Source organism: Leucoraja erinacea, chromosome 23 (assembly GCF_028641065.1).
Source record: "Leucoraja erinacea ecotype New England chromosome 23, Leri_hhj_1, whole genome shotgun sequence".
NCBI classification, from domain to species: Eukaryota; Metazoa; Chordata; class Chondrichthyes; order Rajiformes; family Rajidae; genus Leucoraja; species Leucoraja erinaceus.
The window spans coordinates 24,192,844-24,208,461 of record NC_073399.1 but is presented as its reverse complement, the minus strand read 5'-3'; the positions used below and the strand labels follow the sequence as shown (position 1 = coordinate 24,208,461).

The following is a 15,618-nucleotide window of genomic DNA, read 5'->3' as shown; positions in this document are numbered from 1 at the left end:
TGGAGCTACTTCCTTAAGTACTCTGGGATGCAGCCTATCTGGCCCTGGGGATTTATCTGCCTTTAATCCATTCAATTTACCCAACACCACTTCCCGGCTAACCTGGATTTCACTAAATTCCTCCAACTCCTTTGACCCGCGGTCCCCTGCTATTTCCGGCAAATTATTTATGTCTTCCTTTGTGAAGACGGAACCAAAGTAGTTATTCAATTGGTCCGCCATATCCTTGTTCCCCATGATCAACTCACCTGTTTCTGACCGCAAGGGACCTACATTTGTTTTAACTAACCTCTTTCTTTTCACATATCTATAAAAACTTTTGCAGTCAGTTTTTATGTTCCCTGCCAGTTTTCTTTCATAATCTATTTTTCCTTTCCTAATTAAGCCCTTTGTCCTCCTCTGCTGGTCTCTGAATTTCTCCCAGTCCTTCGGTATGCTGCTTTTTCCGGCCAATTTGTACGCATCATCCTTCGCTTTGATACTATCCCTGATTTCCCTTGTTATCCACGGATGTACTACCTTCCCTGATTTATTCTTTTGCCAAACTGGGATGAACAATTTTTGTAGTTCATCCATGCAGTCTTTAAATGTCTTCCATTGCATATCCACCGTCAACCCTTTTAGAATTAATTGCCAGTCAACCTTGGCCAATTCACGTCTCATACCCTCAAAGTTACCTTTCTTTAAGTTCAGAACCATTGTTTCTGAATTAACAATGTAACTCTCCATCCTAATGAACTCAACCATATTATGGTCACTCTTGCCCAAGGGGGCACGTACAACAAGATTGCTAACTAACCCTTCCTCATTACTCAATACCCAGTCTAAAATAGCCTGCTCTCTCGTTGGTTCCTCTACATGTTGATTTAGATAACTATCATGCATACATTCCAAGAAATCCTCTTCCTCAGCACCCCTGCCAATTTGATTCACCCAATCTATATGTAGATTGAAGTCACCCATTTTAACTATTTTGCCTTTGTCGCACGCAGTTCTAATTTCCTGTTTGATACCATCTCCAACTTCACTACTACTCTTAGGTGGACTGTACACAACACCCACCAGCGTTTTCTTAGTGTTTCGCAGCTCTACCCATACCGATTCCACATCCTCCAAACTAATGTCCTTCCTTTCCATTGCATTAATCTCCTCTCTAATCAGCAACGCTACCCCACCTCCTTTTCCTTTCTCTCTATCCCTCGTGAATATTGAATATCCCTGGATGTTCAGCTCCCAGCCTTGGTACCCTGGAGCCATGTCTCCGTGATCCCAACTATATCATAGTCATTAATAGCTATCTGCACATTCAACTCATCCACCTTATTACGAATGTTCCTTGCATTGAGACACAAAGCCTTCAGGCTTGTTTTTACAACACTCTTACCCCTTATACAATTATGTTGAAAAGTGGCCCTTTTTGATTTTTGCCCTGGTTTTGTCTGCCTGCCACTTTTACTTTTCACCTTGCTACCTCTTTCTTCTACCCTCATTTTACACCCCTCGGTCTCTATGCTCACACATTTAAGAAACCCTTTTCCCTTTAACTCCATCCTTCACTATCCCATTCGACACCCCACCCCCCTTATTCAGTTTAAAGCCACCCGTGTAGCAGTGGCAAACCTGCCTGCCAGAATGCTGGTCCCACACCTGTTAAGATGCAATCCGTCCCTTTTGTACAGTTCCCCCTTACCCCAAAACAGATCCCAGTGATCTAAGAATCTAAATCCCTGCCCCGTGCACCAGTTCCTCAGCCACACGTTCAGGTCCCGAATGGGTGACGTTTTGGGTCGATACCCTTCTTCAGGCTTTGCCTGGGTCCTGTTTCTATTTCATGTTTGCAGCATTTCTTTCCCTCGTGCTGGCAACGTCCCGCTCCGACCAGCAGGTTGTTCTTGCCCCCAGACCCCCAGCATCTGCTGTCTCTATGCTGCCTCCCTACCTCAGTCGCTCTATGGGCCTCACCCTCCAGCTCAGAGTGGAAGCAAGTCGCCCTCATCCCTGCCTAGATCTCTCAGACTGGGCTCCATTATCCACTGAGCTCTTTTGGCCGTTGGGAAGACAGACGATGCACGAAGAGCGCCTCCACCAGCAAAGATTATAGAGGCGCTCCTCTAGTACCTTTGGCCTCCACCGCGCGGCCGGGATAACGCGCAGGCGCAATGCAGCCGCCGGGTCCAGAGGGACAGCGCGCAGGCGCACTACGCCCGCCTGGTCCAGAGGGGCATCGCGCAGGCGCACTACGCCCGCCGGGTACAGAGGGGCAGCGCGCAGGCGCACTACGCCCGCCGGGTACCGAGGGGGCAAGCGCGCAGGCCGAGTAGGGGTGAGGCCAGGCGGCGCGGCCGTTGTCCCGATGCGGCTTGAGCCTTGGCCTTGGCTCAGGCTCTCTAGCACCAAGGCCATGGATATGCAGAAGCCCAAGGGCCAGGTAATGACGTGTGGTGGTTTCTGTCGCAACTCTTTTTTTCAGAGACGAGTGGGAAATTGAGCGCAGGGGTCGAAGACTGCACTGGAGCGGTTTGCGGAGGAGCAGGGATTACACCGGTGCAGGCTGCCGAAGAGCAGGGATTACACCGGTGCAGGCTGCACAGGAACAGGAATCTGCATTGGTGCTGGCTGCAGCGCAGCAGGGGTTTGCATTGGTGCGGGCTGTGGAGGAACAGGAATCTGCACAGGTGCTGGCTGCAGAGGATGATGGGTCTGGACTGGTGCAGGCTGCAGAGTAACAGGGTAACAGAGTAACAAGATCAAGACCAAGATACATTTAATTGTCAACTGAAGGTACACAAAAATTCTGGAGAAACTCAGCAGGTGCAGCAGCATCTATGGAGCGAAGGAAATAGGCGACATTTCGGGCGGAAACCCTTCTTCAGACTCATGGGGGTTGGGGGGGGGGGAGAAGGAAGGAAAAAGGGAGGAGGAGGAGCCCGAGGGCGGGGGGATTGGAGGAGACAGCTCGAGGGTTAAGGAAGGGGGAGGAGGCAGCAAGGGCTAGCAAAACTGGGAGAATTCAACGTTCATGCCATCCGGACGCAAGCAACCCAGGCGGAATATGAGGTGCTGTTCCTCCAATTTCCGGTGTTGCTCACTCTGGCAATGGAGGAGACCCAGGACAGAGAGGTTGGATTGGGAATGGGAGGGGGAGTTGAAGTGCTGAGCCACCGGGAGTTATTGTAGGTTATTGCGGACTGAGCGAAGGTGTTTGGCGAAACGATCGCCCAACCTCCGCTTAGTCTCCCCGATGTAAATCAACTGACATCTAGAGCAGCGGATGCAGTAGATGAGGTTGGAGGAGATACAGGTGAACCTTTGTCGCACCTGGAGCGACTGCTTGGGTCCTTGAATGGAGTCGAGGGGGGAGGTGAAGGGACAGGTGTTGCATTTCCTGCGGTTGCAACGGAAAGTGCCCGGGGAGGGGGTGGTACGGGAGGGAAGGGAAGAATTGACAAGGGAGTTGCGGAGGGAGCGGTCTTTGCGGAAGGCAGACATAGGGGGAGATGGGAAGCTGTGGCGAGTGGTGGGGTCACGTTGGAGGTGGCGGAAATGGCGGAGGATTATTTGTTGTATTGCCGGCTGGTGGGGTGAAAGGTGAGGACTAGGGGGACTCTGCCCTTGTTGCGAGTGCGGGGATGGGGAGAGAGAGCAGTGTTGCGGGGTATGGATGAGACCATGGTGCAAGCCTCATCTATGGTGGCGGAGGGGAATCCCCGTTCCCTGAAGAACGAGGGCATTTCCGATGCCCTGGTGTGGAACGTCTCAACCTGGGAGCAGATGCGGAGTAGGCGGAGGAATTGGGAGTAGGGGATGGAGTCTTTACAGGGGGCAGGGTGGGAGGACGTGTAGTCCAGATAGCCATGTGAGTCAGTTGGTTTGTAGTGTATGTCGGTCAGAAGTCTGTCCCCTGCGATGGAGATGGTGAGGTCAAGGAAAGGTAGGGAAGTGTCGGAAATGGTCCAGGTGTATTGGAGTGCCGGATGGAAGTTGGTGGTGAAGTGGATGAAGTCAGTCAGTTGTGTGTGGGTGCAGGAGGTGGCTCCAAAGCAGTCGTCAATGTAACGGAGGTAGAGGTCGGGGATGGGGCCCTGGTACGTATTGAACAAGGATTGTTCAACGTACCCGACAAAGAGGCAGGCGTAGCTGGGGCCCATGCGTGTGCCCATAGCTACACCTTGTGTTTGGAGGAAATGGGAGGAGTCAAACGTAAAGTTGTTGAGGGTGAGGACCAACACCGCTAGGCGGAGGAGGGTGTCAGTGGCTGGGTATAGATTGCTCCTCTGGTCGAGGAAGAACCGGAGGGCTTTGAGGCCATCCTGGTGGGGGATGGAGGTGTAGAGTGACTGGACATCCATGGTGAAGATGAGGGGGTGAGGGCCTAGAGAGTGGAATGCGCGGAGGTGGCGGAGAGTGTCTGAGGTGTCTAGAACATAGGTGGGAAGGGATTTGACCAAGGGGGATAGTATGGAGTCAAGGTATGTGTAGATGAGTTCGGTGGGGCACGAACAAGCAGAGACAATGGGTCTGCCGTTAGAGCAGGTTTGTGGATTTTGGGGAGAAGGTAAAAATGGGCCGTGCGAGGCTGGGGAACGATGAGGTTGGAAGCTTGGTCGGGCAGGGCGTAGGAATTGATGAAGTCGGTGATGGTGCTAGATATGGTGGCCTGGTGCTCGTCAGTAGGGTCATGGTCCAAGGGTAAGTAGGATGAGGTGTCCGAGAGTGGTGCGTGGCCTGACCTTGTAGAGATCGACGCGCCAGACTACCCCAGCACCTCCCTTGTCGGCTGGTTTGATAACCCAATCTGGGTTTTTGCGGAGTGATTCAATGGCAGTGCGTTCAGGGGGGGAGAGATTGGAGTGAGACGGGAGTGGAGAAGTTGAGGCGGTTGACGTCGCGGCGGCAGTTCTGGATAAAGAGTTCCAGAGCCGGGACTTTACGAGAGGGGTTCCACGAGGAGGGGGTGCGCTGGAGACGGGAAAAAGGGTCATCATTGGGGGGCGAGGACTCCTTCCCATGGAAGTGCGCTGTGAGGCGGAGGCGACGGTAGAAGTGCCCCAAGTCATGGTGGGCGCGGAACTCATTGAGATGGGGACTGAGGGGGACAAAGGTAAGACCTCTGCTGAGGACAGACCGTTCAGTGTGGGAGAGGGAGAGGTCGGGTGGGATGGTGAACACCCGGCAGGGATGGGAGTTGGGGCCAGAGGAAGGCAGGTGGGTGGACTGGGGACAGGTTGATGTGGGGGGGGGGGGGGGGGGGGGGGGGGGGGGGGGGGGGAGATGGCTGTAATGTGGGTGGGGAAAGAGCTGGGTGGGTGGGGACATAGTTGGATAGGGAGGGGGATGGGGGAGAGTCAGTGGAACAGCCACTGAGCAATGCTGGGCAGACGGGCACTAGGACCCAGCCTTGCTAACCTTCGATCTTCCAGCATCTGCAGTTCCTTCTTGAACACATAACCGAGTAACTGATGTGGGCTGGGGAATGGGGGTGTGGTGTGGGCTGCAGAAGATCAGGGGAAATAAACAAGTGTGGGCTGTGGAGGGATGGGAGCTGCATTGGTGTTGACTGCAGGGGAGTTGCAATTTCCAGACTACAGAGGAGCGAGCCTGCACTGTTGTGTACTACAGAGATGCAGGGGACACTGAGGTGGGGATTAAAGAAGTGGCACTGATGCGACTGCAGAGGAATAGGACTACTCTGGTGCAGGCGGAGGCGGAGGAGGAGCAAGGGGCCGCATGGTGCTAGCTATGGAGGATGAAGTTGTGGTGCAGGTTCTGCAGGAACAGGCAGCTGCGACGATGAAGACTGAAGAGAAACAAGGAAGCAGGGAGACCAGCCCCCCCCCACCCTGGTGCAGAGGGATGGGGGCTGTTGAACTGGTGCAAGCTGAAGGCAGATGGGGAGTTACACTGGTAAAGGCTGATGGTCTGAACAGAGGCGGGATGTACTGGGGCAGGGAACTGGGCGGAGGGGGTAGACTGGCGCAGGCACCAGGGATCCGGGGGGCTACACTAGTGTGGATGGCAGGGCGGGGGGGGGCTACTGGGATCATGTGAGTTGTACTGTGAGTTGTACTGACGCAGTCTGCAGGGGACGAGGTGCTGCACTGGTGCAGGGGACCTTGGGCTGCAAACATGGTTGGGGACTGGGGTATGCAGGCAGCAGAGGGCCGCGCTGGTGGATGCGACTGTGCTGTGCAATGGGGGGGGGGGCTGCACTGACATGGTGGCAGGGGACTAAGGGCTGCACTGGTGCAGACTGTAGATGATCAGGTGAGTTAAGCATGTGTGGGATGTGGAGGAGCATGCTGCATTGGTGCTGGTTGCAGAGGAGGTGCAATGCCCAGACAGCAGGGCCTGCACTAATGCGGGCTGCGGAGAAGCAGGAGGGGTGCGGAGGATTATGACGTGGCACTTGTCCGTCAGCAGAGGAATGAAGGTGCAATGGTGCAAGTTGCGGAGGCTCAGCGGAGCTGCAGAGGGAACAGGTCAGGTGCCCTAGTACAGGCTGTGGAGGTGTAGGGAGCTGCATCTTACTGGCTGCAGAGGATTGGGAAGTTGTTACGGTGCATGTTACAAGGGAACAGGCTTCTGCAATGATGCAGGCTGTAGGGGGAATGTACTAGTGTGGGGGGGAGCTGTGTGGGTTGATCGGTTTTACTGGAGCAGGTGCAAGCAGACAGGAAGCTGTTAGAGAGTGAAGTTGGTATCGGTCACGGTTGATATGGGACTACACTGGTGCAGCCTGCTGAAGATTGGAGAGCTGCTCTGCTGCAAAATGCTGTGGACAAGATGGGTTGGGGGTTGTCTTGACGCGCGCGGCCTGCAGAGGAGATGGGAAACTGCACTAGTGTGGACAAGCAAGGAACTGCACTAGTGTGGGCTATGGAGGATGCACTGTTGTAGGTTAGTGTGGGATTCAGAGGCTCGGTTACAGTGGGTGGGAGGCTGCACTGGTGTAGGGCAGTGGCTTGGGGGTTGAAACATAGAAAAATAGGTGCAGGAATAGACCATTCGGCCCTTTGAGCCAGCATCGCCAATCAATAAGATCGTGGCTGATCATCTAAAATCAGTCCCATTTTCCTGCTTTTCCCCTCCATATCCTTTGATTCCTTTAGCACCAAGAGCTAAATCTAAAGTTGCGACTTGAAGGACTGTAATGGTGAAATAATTTGTTTTTTGGGGGGGAAACCTGTATTGCATCGGTAGAGGGGTCTATTGCAGTTTGAGGAAGTGGATGATCTTACCTGGAGCTGGTATAATTAGTATGTGTGTTGGCTGATTTCTATATGCACTGACACGGTCTTAAAGTTGTCAGACGCAAATCCCTACTTTTTCTTTTGTCCGAACTCATGAGAAACAACAATGTCATGCCATTGGTACACAAAAATGCTGGAGAAACTCAGCGGGTGCAGCAGCATCTATGAACCATAAATGCTGCTGCACCCGCTGAGTTTCTCCAGCATTTTTGTGTACCTTCGATTTTCCAGCACCTGCAGTTCCTTCTTGAACACAATGTCATGCCATTGTTATTATTTTATCATGTTTTCCTATTAGATTGATGTGTATACATTGCTGCTCTCCATATTGATGCATTAGTTTGAATTTTGGAACATTTAATGTTTTGGGGTTCTAAACTCGTAGTTGTGAATCGTGTACCAAATTAATAGAACGACTGGGTATTTGCCATCTCACGTCAGCTAGATGAGGGCAAACTACAACCTGAAATAATCATTTGCCAAACTCCTAATTCTATGTAACAGGAATTTTGAGCGTCACAGACTAAACTAGGGGATCTGGATACGGGTTATGAAAAACCTGAACTTTGTGCTTGGTGTCAGAAATTGCCCAAATGCTCTCGTGGGAAACTATGTTTGTACTTGCTCCCAGATATGCTTTGTAAAATAAACACTTATTTTTCCAGTAAAGAAATGGCCACATGGGAAACTAGCTTGAAGAGAAACGTATGTTAGAACATGAGGAGGATTGGAGGAGAGTTGTGTGAGGCATTGACCAATTTATCTGAATATTCATTGTCCTCTGTAGCTCAGTACGTTTATATTTGCTGTTGGAACAAGTCCAGGGGCTGCAATTTACTTCTCATCTTGCTGAATAAAAGCCCTGTGCAGGGAAAGAATTGTTACACTGACCCATGGGATCTCAAGCCATAGGACATTAGGCTTAAAACCGACGCAGTATATACGTCTGAAGAAGGGTCTCGACCTGCAACGTTGCTTATTTCCTTCGCTCCATAGATGCTGTCTCAACTGCTGAGTTTCTCCAGCATTTTTGTCTGCCTTCGATTTTCCAGCATCTGCAGCTCCTTCTTAAACAGAGCTGCAGATGCAGCTCCTTCTTAAATAAGAAGTGTGATGATCCCACAGAAATTCTCCAGACAAGTACTCATGTTGGACATCAAGGTACGGACATCTGCCATTTTAAAACAACTTGTTCCAGAGCTCTTTATTGTACAGTAATGTTTCACTGAACTGCCGCAGTGCAATCAGTTATGTAATGAGATTGAGACTGTGTTTCATGATGTACACAGCTCACCTATGTCGGGTGTGGATATGAAACTTTGCATATCCTGTCAAACCTGTGTTGTAAGCTTTGCAAAACTATTAAATAAAACTTCAGAAGACGGGTTTTGGCCCGAAATGTTGCCTAATCCTTCGCTCCATAGATGCTGCTGCACCGGCTGAGTTTCTCCAGCATTTTTGTGTACCTTCGATTTTCCAGCATCTGCAGTTCCTTCTTAAACACAAAGAACTAATCGCTGTCTGTTAGTCCTTTAAATCTACCTCTTTCAATACTTTTGTGTGACTAGGTTTAGTCTTGATAACGTTGCTGTGGCCTGACATTTGTACTGTTAACGATGCAACATGAATACAGTCTCACAAATGGAGCCCTTCAGAGATCCAGAGGGCAGTGTGTTGTATCTTAAGAGTCCTGATTGATTTTTCACTTGTTCTGAACTAACCTGAGGCAGGTGTGGTGTTTGGGTGCAGAAGACAGAGTGGTCAAAGGATAAGGAACAAAATCAGCTGGGATTTTGACTTTTGTTACTCATTCGAATTGGTTGTCTGTGAATAAATCTACTCTAATTAACTATAAATAGGAATAGTCTCAGTTCTGAATTGTCTGCTAACAGTCCTTCTTATGCTAACAGCCTGGAAAAACAAAATCCATAAATGAAAATGACGGTGATTTGGCACATTAGCATTGATGGGGGAACGGGCACTGCAAATCCATTAGTTAATGAGGCTGTGGAATTTTTAATTCTGATATCAGCTGTCGTGCATCTGGAGTGCAGTCGCTGTGGTCAGTGTCAAAGAGGGTTAGAGTTTCGAATTTTGAAATAGCCTGAGGAAATTCTGGAAAACTGATTCATCAAGTAGCAACAAATCTTACAAATGAGGTTTTACCTAAGTAACCAGGTTGTATAGGATTTAGGTTATTAGAATTTAAGCTGTTTTAAAATTCAGTGATGTAACATGTCTGACAAACATAATTTATCTGGGTATCTGTATGCATTATTCCAGGACAAGTCTTTCCATGAAATGGGTTTTTGCAGAGACAAGATAAGGGATGTTACCCTTAAACCCCTCATGTTACCCCTAAACTTCTGTCCCTTAATTCTGAAGTCATGTCCTCTTGTTTGAATCTTCCCTATTCTCAAAGGGAAAAGCTTGTCCACATCAACTCTGTCTATCCCTCTCATCATTTTAAAGACCTCTATCAAGTCCCCCCCCCTTAACTTTCTGCGCTCCAGAGAATAAAGACCTAACTTATTCAACTCTGTAACTTAGTTGTTGAAACCCCAGGCAACATTCTATTAAATCTCCTCTGTACTCTCTCCATTTTGTTGACATCCTTCCTATAATTGGTCGCCCATATAGTCCCCGAGGATTGGCGTACTGCGCATGTTGTTCCATTGTTTAAAAAGGGTTCTAAGAGTAAAGAGTAAACCTAGCAATTATAGACCTGTTAGTTTGACTTCAGTGGTGGGCAAATTAATGGAAAAGATACTTAGAGATAATATATATATAAGCATCTGGATAAACAGGGTCTGATTAGGAACAGTCAACATGGATTTGTGCCTGGAAGGTCATGCAGGAATAGCAAGATGGATTCAACAGTGGCTGAATGGGAGAAGCCAGAGGGTAATGGTGGATGGCTGTTTGTCGGGTTGGAGGCAGGTGACTAGTGGGGTGCCTCGGGGATCTGTGTTGGGTCCTTTGTTGTTTGTCATGTACATCAATGATCTGGATGAAGGGGTGGTAAATTGGATTAGTAAGTATGCAGATGATACCAAGATAGGGGGTGTTGTGGATAATGAAGGGGATTTCCAAAGTCTACAGAGTGATTTAGGACATTTGGAAAAATGGGCTGAAAGATGGCAGATGGAGTTTAATGCTGATAAATGTGAGGTGCTACACCTTGGCAGGACAAATCAAAATAGGACGTACATGGTAAATGGTAGGGAATTGAAGAATACAGTTGAACAGGGGGATCTGGGAATAACCGTGCATAATTCCTTGAAGGTGGAATCTCATATAGATAGGGTGGTAAAGAAAGCTTTTGGTATGCTAGCCTTTATAAATCAGAGCATTGAGTATAGAAGCTGGGATGTAATGTTAAAATTGTACAAGGCATTGGTGAGACCAAATCTGGAGTATGGTGTACAATTTTGGTCGCCCAATTATAGGAAGGATGTCAACAAAATAGAGAGAGTACAGAGGAGATTTTACTAGAATGTTGCCTGGGTTTCAACAACTAAGTTACAGAGATAGGTTGAATAAGTTAGGTCTTTATTCTCTGGAGCGCAGAAGGTTAAGGGGGGACTTGATAGAGGTCTTTAAAATGATGAGAGGGATAGACAGAGTTGATGTGTGGACAAGCTTAGGGGTAACATGAGGGGGAACTTCTTTACTCAGAGAGTGGTAGCGGTGTGGAATGAGCTTCCAGTGGAAGTGGTGGCGGCAAGTTCGTTGGTATCATTTAAAAATAAATTGGATAGGCATATGGATGAGAAGAGAATGGAGGGTTATGGTATGAGTGCAGGCAGGTGGGACTAAGGGAAAAAAGTTGTTCGGCATGGACTTGTAGGGCCTGTTTCCGTGCTGTAATTGTTATATGGTTATATGTGCTTATTTACATGAGTTTTAGTTTAGTTCAGAAATACAGCATTGTATTCAGCTGTGGGTGCTTCAGCCCACTGATCCACAAAGTTATCCCACTTTCTCATCCACTCCCTACACATTAGGGGTTTTTTTAAGAGGCCAATTAACGGTAACCTACAGTTCTACCCCTCTATTTTTAATGTGGGAGAAAACCCAGGTGGTTACAAACTCCCCAAAGTCAGGATCGAACCCGGGTCTCTCATGTTGTCTTATCGACTCCTCACACAAGATTAGTTGTTCAGCCAGAGCTGAACACACTTCTTGGCATCTGCATACGATGGTGCTTGTCGCTTGTCGCTTCTTGTGCGTGGTGGTGGAAACAGTGCCGCGGCGTGATTGCTCTTTCCTTGACTCCTCTCATGTTGTGAAACATCAGTTCTACCAGCTGGTAGACAAAAATGCTGGAGAAACTCAGCGGGTGGGGCAGCATCTATGGAGATGCTGCCTCATCCGCTGAGTTTCTCCAGCATTTTTGTCTCCCTTTGATTTTCCAGCATCTGCAGTTCCTTCTTAAACAGTTCTATCAGCTGCATCACTGTGCTTGGTCCATTTTAACTAGCTGATTCATGTTATGGTATACAAAGTTTGGAAGTCCAGTTGAGCAAAGGTGAATGCTATGAAAGAAGTTATAGATCTTTCATTGTAGAAATAATCTTCACACGCCCATCAGCACATATATCTATAATTGTCTGCAAATGCTTTAAAACCCAAATGCATTGCAGCTCAGGTTCATTTGTGTAAAAATAGGAAAGTTGAATACACATTCATTTTTCTTTTGAGTAACATCAGTCTGGGTTTGAACTTTTGAGACATCTTTTTTACAATTTTAAAAGCATGAGGTCGATCATTAGTTGTTTCCTCCTAGAGAGTGTAAACAGAAAATATGCAGCTTGTGGCCAAAACTACCTAGAGTGTACAGCTATTTTCTTTATCCCATGTTGTATATAATGTATCGATGCTAGTAGATTTTTATTGGTCCTCAAGTTGTGCAGCAATGACATTACTCTGCAAATGGCTTTTTCATCGTCCTAGAATCTCTTGCAATGTGATGCGTTGGTGTAATTATAATTGTCTTTATTAAAAGTTCTGAATTTACAGTATTGCTTGGGATCCCTTATCTTATATTTATGTTTTGAAATGTTTTAATTCAATTCAAATTCAGTTATACTTTTGGGTCCGAGGATCGCTATGTTCAAAAAGATGTTGAAAATTCAATAAATTGTTTGTGTGTTTCCAATTTAGTTATATATGCTGCTCCCTTAGGCTTTGTTAAATGGAACACAACCTGACATTACGAAGAATAGTAATTGCCACAGTGTGTTTTGACAGTCTGTGTATACAAAACATGGATGCATATCTAACAAAATCAGCTCTGAGCATCCAAATACAATAAAACCTGATCTATTCCTCTCATGATTTTGTACACTTCTGTAAAAGCACCCCTCATCCTCCTGCACACCAAGGAATAGAGTCCTACCCTGCTCAACCTCTCCCTATGGCTCAAGCCCTCGTGTCCTGTCAAAACCTTTGTAAATCATCTCTACCCCCTTTCCAGCTTGATAACATTTATACTATAACATGGTGCCCAAAACTGAACACAATACTCTAAATGTGTACTCTAAAAGTTGTCTTATACAACTGCAACATGACTTAGTTTAGTTTAGAGTTACAGCGCCAAAACAGGCCCTTCAGCCCACCGAGTCCGCACTGACCAGCGATCCCCGCACATTAACACTGTCCTACACACTAAGGACAATTTGACACGTACATCAAGCCAATTAACCTACGCCAAGGAATAGAGTCCTACCCTGCTCAACCTACATATCTGTACATCTTTGGAGTGTGGGAGGAAACCGAAGATCTTGGAGAAAACCCAACTTCCCTTCTATACTCGATGCTCTGACTGATGAAGGCCAATGTGCCAAAAGCCTTTTTGACTACTTTCAACGAACTATGCACCTGTACTTCTAGATCCCTCGACTCTGCAGCACTCCCTAGAGCCATATCGTTCACCATGTAGGTTCTGCCCATGTTGGTGCTCCCAAAATGCAATACATTTCTCTGTATTAAATTCTGTTAACCATTCATCAGGCCACCTGCCCAACCGATCAAGATCCTGCTGCAATTTTTGACAACCATCTTCACTATCAACCTTAACACCCAATTTGTGTGTCAAACACAACGTTGTTGTGCTGAGGAGTCAACGTTATAGTTCAAACCCAAGATTGAGTGACTTAGCTTGACCAAATCTGATATTAAAAATTAGGAGTGAAAAAAAGTCAGATAATCCTTTATTTGGTCCTGTGATTTATCTTTTTCATCACTTGACTCTAACCTATACAAACATAATTGATTGGGACTATTTCTGTCTTTAAAATTAATCCAAAGGGTTAAAACAACAGGAAGGCAGTTTATGAGGTATGGGCTACTCCCAGCCAGATTGCTGCCTGTGTTAACTTTATCAATGGTTCCATTGCACTTGGTAGCTATTATGGCGTCCGTCACAGACGTGACCAGGAGCAGATTTAGATGTTTTTGCATGCCGCTTCACGTGATCCCAACACATTCTCTTCTCATTGTTTCTGACTAACTTGAGGTATAAATTGTGCCTAATACTTTTCAAAGATCTAAATACAGTCAAAGTAAAGCTCTAGAGATAGACCAGGATGCGAGTGAGTGTTGATTTGGATTGTATTTAGCAGAATTACTTACTTAATGCTGAGTAATGGGGTGGCATATTTTTGCAAGATTTTTAAATGCTCATGAAGGATGTAGGGTTCCCAGGATGTCGGTGGAAATGTTTCTGTTGTCGCTGTAAGCAGTCACAAAATACACTTGTGCTATAGGTTAGTACTGTTTATGCATAAATGGATAAATAAATGTGCGGCAATTTGAATTGTGACATCTGTGATTGTGGTCTATTTAGACAATGCATTACATGCTAACTTATTTATTCACCTGAAAATTAATAGGATGAGGTTGAAAATATTTGTAACCACTGAGCAGTAGCAACTTGAAGCAATAAATATTGTTGCAGGCAAGTGATTTTGTTTTCATAATATTCCCTTTGTTCCTGGGAAACTAGTCCAATGTGAATGTTTTTTTCATTACTAGGGAGTATCTTTGTAGCAGCATGTAATTCTCCTCCAATTGTTCCTGTACCATAAATTTTAGTTAATAGGGTGATACACCATTACCTGCATTAGCATTTTTATGGGTTAACTGGACTGTCTTCACTTTTGATTTTTTTTAAGTGAAAGGAAAGTATCAATTTAATATAATTATCCACATTTAAATGGATTACACAAATTCACTTTTATATCCACTTGTGTCACCATCCACGTGTCACTTCAGATATATCATTATTGTCATTCCAGTAAAAGTAATAAAGCTGAAAGAAAATGGGCACTTATTTTTAAACTGCTCATTGTGAATTTTCATTATGGAAAATGAAGCTAATCAATGTTGCTGGGTCCATTGGTAAATATCTATATCTCTATTGTTCCAGTTCAATATATAAGAGCCATTAAATAGTTTGCAGTGCTGTGCCTTTTTACAAAAAGATAATCATGGCAGTTAATGGATTATTTATTATTTTTACTCAATCATGCATCATGCTGGCTCTTCCACACTCTGCTATGTTGCTTATGAATATCTAAATTGATTATAAATAACCACATGGGAGGAATCACATCTCATTGAAATGCTATTGATAATCATGTTGCCAGCAAAGACTTGGCCTGTTTAGAGGTATTTTATAGTTCGATAATTTGCCCTTTTTGATAATAAGAATAGCTGAATGTTTATATTATTTCACAGGATGAGATGGCAAATTTGGGTCTGTCCACCAGACAGGCTCTGATGGCGCTCCGTAACCAGCTCACTGCAATCCTCGAAGAGCATCAGAAGCAGCAGAAAAAAAAGGAATCTTGGAAGGTAATGGGAATAGTTAATGGGGTGCAACATCCGCTGTGTCCGTCCCAAAATGTTGGAAGATGCATGATGTTGTTTAATCCACTGCCACATTGTAATCCATCAACCATATTCTTGCCCATTCATTTATCTTGTCTATATCCCCATGAAACGTCTGCTTCCTTGTAAGTACCGACATTGCCGACAGCTGTATCATCTATATCATCTTGTTCGGAAGTGGCAGCGTTGGGAACGGCAGCGGCTCGCCTGCAGTCCGTTTGTCTTTTACTTTTTTGTGTTGTTTTTTTTTCGTTTTGTCTAGTTATGTTTTTGGTTTTTAGGCTGTGTTTATGTGGGGAGGGGGGTGGGGGGTGAAACGGTGGTTGCTGTCACTCCCTTCGGGGGAATACGACCTTTTTGTCGTATCCCCCTTCTCTGCCTCCGTCTACGCTGAGGCCTAGCGGAGCCGGCGACCTCGGGACTCTGGAGGCAGCTGACAGGACTCGTCCTGGGCTCGCTCCCGGCCCAGCCC

General features: G+C 46.6%; 1 protein-coding gene across 3 annotated transcripts in view; it reads left to right on the top strand.

Moving 5' to 3' along the window:
* The first annotated feature begins 2,255 nt into the window (after positions 1-2,255).
* tmem94 (transmembrane protein 94) overlaps positions 2,256-15,618 on the top strand; it is a 110,786-nt gene continuing 97,423 nt past the window's right edge. For all 3 annotated transcript variants that reach the window (XM_055654107.1, XM_055654106.1, XM_055654108.1), the window contains exons 1-2: positions 2,256-2,428; positions 14,994-15,110. In XM_055654107.1, coding sequence (XP_055510082.1) covers positions 2,354-2,428; positions 14,994-15,110 — 192 coding nt within the window. In that variant the 5' untranslated portion in view covers positions 2,256-2,353. The remainder of the gene's footprint in view (positions 2,429-14,993; positions 15,111-15,618) is intronic.